General features: G+C 37.6%; 2 protein-coding genes across 2 annotated transcripts in view; one reads left to right on the top strand and one right to left on the bottom strand.

The window, feature by feature from the left end:
- TPRKB (TP53RK binding protein) overlaps positions 1-299 on the bottom strand; it is a 5,573-nt gene extending 5,274 nt beyond the window's left edge. Inside the window, exon 1 of the mRNA XM_026083463.1 lies at positions 202-299. The gene's annotated coding sequence lies outside the window, so the exon portion shown is untranslated. The remainder of the gene's footprint in view (positions 1-201) is intronic.
- On the top strand, positions 7-9,385 carry LOC112974476 (putative Dol-P-Glc:Glc(2)Man(9)GlcNAc(2)-PP-Dol alpha-1,2-glucosyltransferase). Its single transcript, XM_026083461.1, has 3 exons — positions 7-111; positions 594-791; positions 3,399-9,385. The coding sequence occupies exons 1-3, from the start codon at positions 52-54 to the stop codon at positions 4,452-4,454; spliced, it is 1,314 nt and encodes a 437-aa protein (XP_025939246.1). The 5' UTR covers positions 7-51; the 3' UTR covers positions 4,455-9,385.
- Positions 9,386-9,682: the final 297 nt, after the last annotated feature.

Here is a 9,682-nt window from a genome sequence, read left to right as displayed (position 1 = left end):
CTCTCGTGCCTGCTCTTCGCGGCGCTCAACCGCCGCCAGCGCGCGCCCTACATGGACGAGGCCTTCCACGTCCCGCAGGCGCAGGCCTACTGCGAGGGCCGCTTCCAGCAGGTGCGTGCGGGCCGCCGGCTCCCCCCGGCCCCCGGCTCCCCCCGGCCCCCCGCCGCCGTGGCCCGGCCCGGCCCCCCGCGGCGGCGCTACCCTCTGCCCCCTGCGTCCTCCTCCCTCCGCCGCGTTGTTTCGGGGCGGCGCGGCTCCGCTCTGCCGGTCGGGAACGGCTGTTCTCACGAGCGATGAGGGTGCGTGAGAAGGGGAGAGCGCGTTTCGTGATCAGAAAGCGCCTGAAACGCGTCTCCGCTTGTCATTACAAGCGGTCTGGTGTTCAGCGCGCATCCAACGCTTGCGGCGCGGTAGAAGGACGTACAAGCACTTAAACGTTTCACACCAACGCCTGAAATTCGGTAAATACCTAAAGTAACAAATGGCGTATAAATCAAAACTGCACATCACAACTCACTGTGGAGCCGTGTGTCTCTGGCCCGTTTTCTGCGCGATAGCGGCTCTTTAACGTGGCCCCTCTCTCTCCTTTCAAGTGGGACCCCATGATCACCACGCTGCCTGGCCTGTACCTGGTCTCCGTGGGAATAGCGAAGCCGGCAGCCTGGCTCTTTGGGTGGCCTGGGGGCATCGCCTGCTCCACCGCGATGCTCAGGTTCATTAACCTCCTTTTCAGTGTTGGCAACTTCTATTTGCTCTACTTGCTTTTGTCCAAGATGCATCCGAAAAATAAGGTACAGTTCAAGTGGAGTAACTTTCTGTGCTAGTACAAACAATGTTGATGACTCTGTGTATGCTTATTTTGTTAGATATTTGAGCTGTTCTCAGGTTTATGTGGCTACAAACATTACTACAATTTTGAGCCAAGGAGGTGTGCTTCTTTTCTCTAAAAGCAATCTTTTTTTCTCTCTAAGGGTGTGATCCTCTCTTGCACATAACTATAAATAGTTTCATTGAAATAAAACATAAAGTTAATATCCATATGGACCTTTTAGCTGAAGGATTGAACGCTCATCTAGTTGGAATTGCTTAAGACTCGACATAAAACTTCACCTGCTGATTACTGAATGAAGCCCCATGAGCTGTGTTTGAGCTAAAATATATTCTTTAGATAGATATCAGATTTGACATTGAGATTTAGAATTATAGGATATTTCAGGTTGGAAGGGACCTCAGGAGGTCTATAGTCCAATCTCCTGCTCAAAGCAGGGTCAGCTCTGAGGTCAGACCAGGCAGCTCAGGGCTTTATCTAGTTGTGTCTTGAAAACCTCCCCAGATGGAGAGTGCCTGCACAGCCTCTCCAGGTAGTTTGTTGCACTGCTTGACTGGCCTTTCACCTCCATGGTGAAAAAGTTTTTCCTTTTATCCCGTTTGAAGCGCTCTTGTTTCAGTTTATACCTGTTGTCTCTTGTCGGCCCACCATGCAGTGCTGTGAAGAGCCTGGCTCCCTCTTCTTGTTAACCTCCTCATAGGTATTGGCAGGCTGCTCTTTGATCCACCTGAAACCATCCCTTCTCCAGGCTTAACAAGTCCAGCTCTGTCAGCCTCTCCTCACAGGGCAGATGCTCCAGTCCTTGACCATCTTGGTGGCCCTCCACCCTCACTCCAGTGTATCAAAGTCTTTTTTTTAATTATTATTATTATTGGGTGTGCTCAGAACTGGACATGATATTCTAGATGTGGTCTAACAAATGCTAACAAAGCGGGAGAATCACTTTGTTGATCTACTGGCCACGGTTCTTTTAATGCAGCCCATGAGGCTGTTGCACCTCCTTGCTGCCAGGACATACTGCTGCATGTGAGGTTCAGCTTGCTGCCTGCCCAGACTCCCAGGTCCCTTTCCACAGAGCTGCTCCCCAGCTGCTCTGTCCCCAGCCTGAACCGTTGCAGGGGTTCTTCCTTCCCAGGTGCAGGACCTTGCATTTTTCCTGTTGAATTTAATAAGGTTTCTGTTGCCCCATTTCTCCAGCCTGTCTAGGTCTCTCTGGATGGCAGCTCTGCTCTTGAGTATATTGTCTCATCCCCCTGGTTTGGTGTCATCTGCAAACTTGATGAGAGTGTGCTTTATTGCTGCTTCCAGGTATAAAGATGTTAAACAGGACAGGTTGCAGTAGAGACCCATGTGGTACTCCACTTGTTACCAACCTTTAGATAGAATATGACCCATTAATTGAGCCCAACTATCCAATCAGTTTTTTACACATCTAGTTGTCCATCCAAGGGATAGATCATCCAACACTGTTGCAGGTAAGTTGTTCCAGTAGTTAGTGGCCTATTTAAAATCTTTCACCTTAGTTTGCTATCTTTATTTTCACCTTTAACCATGAACATTTTTTGCTATTCACTGATAATTTAAAGATTCCATTGTTATAAAGAAAATGTCTTCTTATGAAGATTACAGAAGACTCTTCATGTTTAAGCGCGTGATAAGACCATACAGAATTGGGTCAAAATCAAAAAAATTGTTTCCTCTTTTGGAACACTTTTAATTTTATATTTGGAAGCGAAATATAAATGTAAGAAAAGGTTTCTTGACTGTATTCTAAGCATTACAAGATGTCCTTGCGTTGTTGCCACTTCCTTGAGCTTTGAGCATTTTCTCTATTCCTGTTTTCAGTATGGTGGTGACTGGCTGTTTCATCCCACGCTACATCATTCAGAACCATCATGCAGCAGTTTTTAATGTTGTGAATTATATTGCATCATGTAGTGAGTGGGATAATTGGGAGGAGTTTTTAATTGTATGATCTTCTACCTTCTTTAAAGTTTCTTTTCTAACTCATGAATTATAGCAAAAATAAACAACAAAAGCTGCACCAAAGATTAGAAGCTTAACTGGCCCTTCTGTGGGCTGGCTTCAAAAGAGGCAATAGTGCAAGCACAGAATGATGTGTTCTGCTGTGTCACAAATAAACATAATCTGATGATGAGATTGCAGGGGCATACAACATTGAAAACAAGTTTTTCCTTTTCTTTTGCCCATTAATGCAGCTCTCTTATCATAGGTATGAGAGCAATTATACTCCCACAATGACTTTAATGCTACAAATATGTGAATGTCTGAGATGTGGAAGAAGCTGGTGTATTTTCTTTGCCATATTCTTAACTCACCAGCAATAATGCTTCTTGATTTCATTTGTCTCAGCATCGTATTGTCCTGCACTCTATATTAGCATAGCAGGAGGCTAACAAAAATGTAGTGTGCATGCTAGTGCAGTAATGGAATCAAAGAGCATAAGAGATGTTATGTTGTGGTAATGGAATTCTGAAGAATGATACCCTTTATTTGTTTCTGATTTTTATTGGATATTACTAATTGCATTTTTCTGCTTCTTCTCTAGGCTGTGTCTGGTTTCCAGAATATCTTGTCTACATTAACTCTTGCAGTATTTCCCACGCTTTATTTTTTTACGTTCCTTTATTATACAGACCCAGGATCAGTATTTTTTACTCTCTTTTCATATTTAATGTGCCTTTGTGGTAACCATAAAACTTCAGCTCTGCTTGGATTTTGTGGCTTCATGTTTCGTCAGACAAATATTGTGTGGACAATTTTTTGTGCAGGAAATGTTGTTGCAGAAAAGCTAAATGAAGCCTGGAAGACAGAGTTACTGAAAAAGAAAGATGAAAAGATTTCTTCCATGAAAGGATCATTTTCAGATCTGATAAGAATATTACAGTTTCTTACTGAATACCTCATATCACCTCAGAATTTAATTACACTTATTGCTTTAACTTGGCCATACATCATATTAGTTGTTGTGTTCTTTGCTTTTGTCTTCATCAATGGCGGAATAGTTGTTGGCGACAGAAGTAGTCATGAAGCCTGTTTGCACTTTCCTCAGTTGTTCTATTTTCTGTCATTTACTCTCTTTTTTTCCTTCCCTCATTTATTGACCCCTACTAAAATCAGGAAGTTCCTTCTGACCTTACGGAAGTACCCTGTGCAGTACAGCTTAATTGCTGTCATCTCTTTATTCCTGATCTGGAAATTTACCTATGTTCATAAGTATTTACTAGCAGATAACAGACATTATACATTCTATGTCTGGAGAAAAGTCTTCCAAAGACATGAGCTTGTGAAATACATGTTAGTTCCAGTCTATATATTTGCTGGCTGGAGTTTTGCTGATACCTTGAAATCAAAATCAGTATTTTGGATTTTAGTGTATTTTGTATGTTTATTTGCTGTTACAGTTCCTCAAAAGTTGCTAGAATTTCGTTACTTTATTTTGCCATACTTAATATATAGGCTCAATATTCCATTTCCATCTCTTTATAGACAACTTCTTGAGCTCGCTTTTTATATTTTTGTGAATGTAACAACTTTTTATCTTTTTCTAAACAAAACATTTCAATGGCCAAATAGTGAAGAAGTACAGAGGTTTATGTGGTGATTTTTTTTTTTTTTTTTTTTGTACCTTTATACCCTTAGGAAAACCCAGTTCTGTTTCAGGACTATAGACCCTGGAATAAAGTAGTGTGCATTACCTTATGTAATTTTTTTTTCCCCCCTGTGGGAATCAGGGAAAGAAATCAATTGGTTGCTTATATTCTTGGAACTGGATGTGAGATCTGATATGTGAAGATATTAGATTTATTGAATTTATGAGGTCCTGGATTAAATTCGGAACTAGGGAAATTTCAGAAACCCTTTTTGTAACTAATGTGAAATGAGGGAGATGTTTACAACCGTATTTCATGATAATAATATATTCTATAACATACTTTTGAAGGTATGACAGTTTATAAGTATGTTTTGGAAGCTTGCTTTAAAATAAAGTATTTTAAGTGTTTAACCTTTTCATTACCTCTTGGTGCATATTTACTCCTCAGCACAGGCCATTTCCATCTGTGTCTGCTAAAGGTCAAGGTATGAAACCCTACTGAAGTGTAACATTTTCAAAAACACCTACATCCCAATGAATTTGCATGAGTTGTTGGTCAGTAAATGCATGCATTAGTTTTGCAAACAATGTAGGCTCTTAAATCATTAGGACATTTTGAAAATTTTATTTCAAATTGATATTTAGAAAATAGAGTGAAGACTGTGTGCCTGTTCCTTCTTTTGGGGGAATAAACATTATTGTACAACAAAAGATAAATTGCAGTTGATAATGCGACCTATTAGAAGGGGAGTAATTTATGTGTGCCAGGCTGAAACATGTCATTACATGGTGGAATGCAGTATAATGAAAACCCTTTTAAATAATAAGGCTTTTATGTCCTGAGATTCTGTGTTCACAGGTTTGTATTGAAGCAGGATGTGAGTGCACTCCGAAGTTGAACAGCATATTTCTAAGATCTTTGACATGTAATCTTAAAAAAAATACTAATGGCATTACTGATTTGTTCTTTTAAATGTTTTTCTCATACATACACATCTAATGGAACTAGGCAGTATATATTTCTTTTTACAAAGGTAAAAATACAATGTATATGAATTTTTAAAACATCTAGTGTATTATTTTCAGAAGGAAAGAACGGTTCCCTTCAGTAAGTGACTTTAATTAGACTTGAAAATATTTGATCACTTCTAGTTAACTATTAAGCAGTTTTATAAATATGACTGAATTATGTGTGTGGCAGGGGGAATCCAAAACCTCACGAATTGTGTAGTGTCTCAAAGTTCTTTCTTCTTACATAGTGGAAATGTTGCAGTCAAATCTATGCAAACATGTTATATTATTGCCATTTGTGTCATTCTGAAATGGAATTGTTTTTCAGAAGATTACTGCCCTGGAGTTACCTACCCAGAGTGGTATGGTTACATTTTCTTTACAGTATGCAGAACAATGTCCCCTGGCTCAGCACCCTTCCCTGGGCTAGGAGGGAGGCTAGGAGGTGTGTGGTTGACTCAGATTCTCCCGTCCACTGTCTGTACAACCATGTTTTCTGTGATTTTTGTAGGACAGATTTTGTGGGGTAATCTTGCATGCCTTCTTCTTCCAACTTTGTTTTCGTATACCATTCAGGTAAAACAAAAGCAGATAAATATGCACATGCATGCTTTAGTACAATTTTATATGTGCACTCAAATTTTTGTATTGCACGAATTGGAACGGCAACATGGGATTCAGGTGGGGGTTCTGGCTGGATCCTGAATTGTTTTCTAGATCCTTTTTTCTTTTTTTTTTCTGAATTTGTAGAGGAGCAAGTGTTCCCATAACAAGATGCAAAATTCCTGTGCTTATATAGTCTCCAGGCATTTTGTTTTGTCCAGGATGTCTGTTGGTATTGGTATCTGAATGCCTTAGATTATCTGCATTGTTAAGAAAATGACAGTGCTTAGTCCTTATTCTTAACTGAGATAGCAACCGTGTTTCAAGTGAAAAGAACCGACTTTAAATATATGCTATTTTAATGCAATTGTGCAATTCTGTTGTAAAGAAAATTGACTGCAAGACAGAAATCCCCCAAAATTTAGAGCAGAAAACCTTTCCAAAGAGCCCCATATTACAAGATAGCAGAAAAATTACATGTAGAGAGGTATCTGTGAAGTTTTTTAAAATAAGGAAGATTATTAGCTGGCAGAATATTTTATCATGGGAATTATCAGTGTAATGAGTTATTTTGATTTAACAGTACTGTTACTCTCAGTGTATTTTGCTAATTTAAAAATAGAGTTGAAATATGTTTTCACTAAAGAAGAAAGTGAATGAATTATTAAAACATGAAAAGAGAGAGTTACTTTTAGTGTAAAGCTGTATTTTTACTTTTGCTGATGAACCAGAGGGACTTTTTGGTAATATTCAATGTTATCCCAAATAGAGGAATTAAAAAAAATGAGATGGAACATAATTTAGCCTGATACTGTTTCAGACATGAAAATGGTTGTAATTATGTTGTAATTAGTCATAAAGAAAGGTCTCCAAATGTCATCAATCTCTTTTAAGAACTTGGCAAATATCAGTAGTAGTGACATTGTTTAAATCTAGATATAAGAATTAGTTAAAAATACTTCATAATCTTGGAGAGTGTCTCTTTTGGAAAATTAGTATATTGCTCCTGGAATATTTCCACTGTAGTTGTTTGTAGTAGCAAATACTTATTAACTATTCCTCTTGAAGATGTGCAAAAGGGACTACATTTATCCTGGTTTATGTTGTCAAAAGCCTTTTCCATAGTCAGAGGTCTTTTCTAGTTTCAGTAGAACCCTGATCACTTACTTTAGGTTAACTCCTCAGCTGGTATAATTTGGCAGTGAAATTACTTACAGAAACAATAAAAAAAAATACTGTAAATTTTATTAATCAATTACCCATTTAGAAAAAGTCACACTGATTTGTTGAAATATAACATCCAAAATTAAAACAAAAATAGTACAGCTAACATTTTTGTACTCATTGTTTAAAAAGCCTGATTCAATTTTTTTTAAACAGAAAATAGAAGGTGATTTTTCAATAGTTGTCAAAAGAATCAAGATAGAGGACTGAACAGCCACAGTGTGGTTGATTTGTTTTGAGGTGAAAAAAATATAAGACAAATCATTTAACGCTTTTCTTAGTTAAAATACTGGGTGGTTATTCAGGAAGACCTGAAGATTGCTTCTTTGAGGCAGCAACGTCATCTAATCCTATATGCTGTAAAATATATTATCTGTTATTTGTGAGTGTTCTTTATTTTTTCATTCCTCTTAAGTTCTTTGACAACACTTCTAACATACGTGTTCAAAATGAGCATGAATTTTACATCATAAGTGAGGTGTGCATGGTGAAATCCTCCTTATCTGTGACTTTTCTTATGAGTAGATGGACCTTTTTTTTTTTTTTTTTTTTTAAATAACAGATTATTTCTGTGAGAAACTTATTTCAGGAAAAAGTCTTCTATAGTCTCTGAGCACAGCTAATTTTGTCCTGGTAAGGCAGATTTGAGCTTTTCCACAAGGTGGCAGTCTTGTGCCATCTTGTTCAGGTGACAAACTGCTAAATGTAATGCTATTTGAAATGATAGCATCAGGTTTTTTAGCCAGAATATGTTCTGAGAATTAGAAGACTTCAAGCTCTGTTATGAGTGATTATATGTTTTGGTAACTGGTTCAGCTAAAATATCCTTGTATTTAGTTTTAAACTTATATTTTGTTATGTTTTAAAAGAAGCATGAGTTTTGCTTATCTTTTGAAATATGTCTTATATATTGAGTAAAATTGTTATTTTTGTTATTTGTGGAATTTTCATGTTTGGTGTAGAGAACAAATGAAACTTGAAAGTTTATTCTTGAAATAATGTCATTATTTTAAACAGTGTAGTTAGTTGCCTAGAAAATTAAGCAGATTTCCTTCTCTTGTTTTATTATTAATTTCCACAGCATTCTTAATTTGTTCACATATTCATTCTATTCATAGCTGTATAAAAAGGAAAAAAGTATTTGGAGGACAAATCGAGGAAATAAAGCAAAGTAATTAAACTTTTGAGACTGACACACATGGTGATTTTCTAAAACGTTCACTTTTTTTTAATTGGTTGGTGCACATATGAAATATGAATGCTCAGATGTCTGTGAGCCATATGGTAGTTGACACTGCATTTTAAGCATGTCTTCTAGTTTTTGTGTAATGAAAAAGTGTAAAGCCAGAGAGTCCATGGAATTAAATGCTTCCAGTTATCTCAAATTCTTTCTGTGTATTAGCAGTATTAATTTCTTTTTTCCTGGAAAAGCTTTGCTTTCCTTGCTTATTAGTGTTAGTGTTTGCTTTTTATTCAGTGACATTTGTACGTCAGCTGAGACATCAATATCTTTCATAAACAAACATCTTTCTTAAAAGCAAGCTGCAGATGGATCCAGAAAATTGGTTTGTTTCTAGCTCCTCATTTTATGAAAAAAACCTCTCCATGAGGCAGAAATGCTCACCTAGCCAGAAGTATGTAGCTAAAATGCTCCTGATTTGTGAGTTTTTGTCACTGAGCTTTGTGCTTAATCATAGAACAAGCTGAGGACATAATGCGCTTCCCTTAGCTTATGGGATAGTTGGGACGTCAGGAGCAGAAAGCAAAAGGAAAAATATTTTTGCAGGAAGTTGGTGCCAGAGCCAGTGTGCATAATGCTGCCAGGAGCAGAAGTGAATGAGGTGCTTTCTGAGGTTTGGGGGCACTGCTGTATTTAGCAGTGCACTGTGCTTTGGTAAAGTATGTGGTGATACAAAAGACTTGTCATGTATGAGTGAAAATGTCTTCTTCACCTGGAAGGAAGCTTTTTTCTTACTAAAGTCAGGTTGATCACTGTGAGAATTTTTTTGTTTGAAACTTGGTAACTAATTAGTTTATCAAAAGATGTTTCTTGTATTTATTTGTGGCTCTATAAATAAAACCTCTGTTGTCATTGTTTTCAAGAGGTGTTGTGAGCTTATTTGAATTGCAACTATATGTCATTTGTGGGGAGGGTTTGCTTTTGTTTCCAGATTTTCTTGCCCAGGTACTCTCGTGTTTTTATAAAGTAAAATTGTCATAAAAAAATAAACACTTTTAAAATGTTGTCTTCCAATGTACTTTATTTCCTGGTTTTAAGTAGATGTAAATTAATACACCATGCATTTGACTCAAATTGTTATGAACTCGTATTAACAGTAGCCCTGTGCATCTTTTCAAAGATGTAATTGCAAAAGTTTGTGTCCTTAGCTACCTCCAGA

Source organism: Apteryx rowi, unplaced genomic scaffold (genome assembly GCF_003343035.1).
Source record: "Apteryx rowi isolate R43461 unplaced genomic scaffold, aptRow1 scaffold_600, whole genome shotgun sequence".
Classification (NCBI taxonomy): Eukaryota; Metazoa; Chordata; class Aves; order Apterygiformes; family Apterygidae; genus Apteryx; species Apteryx rowi.
This window is presented reverse-complemented; position numbering and strand designations above follow the sequence as displayed.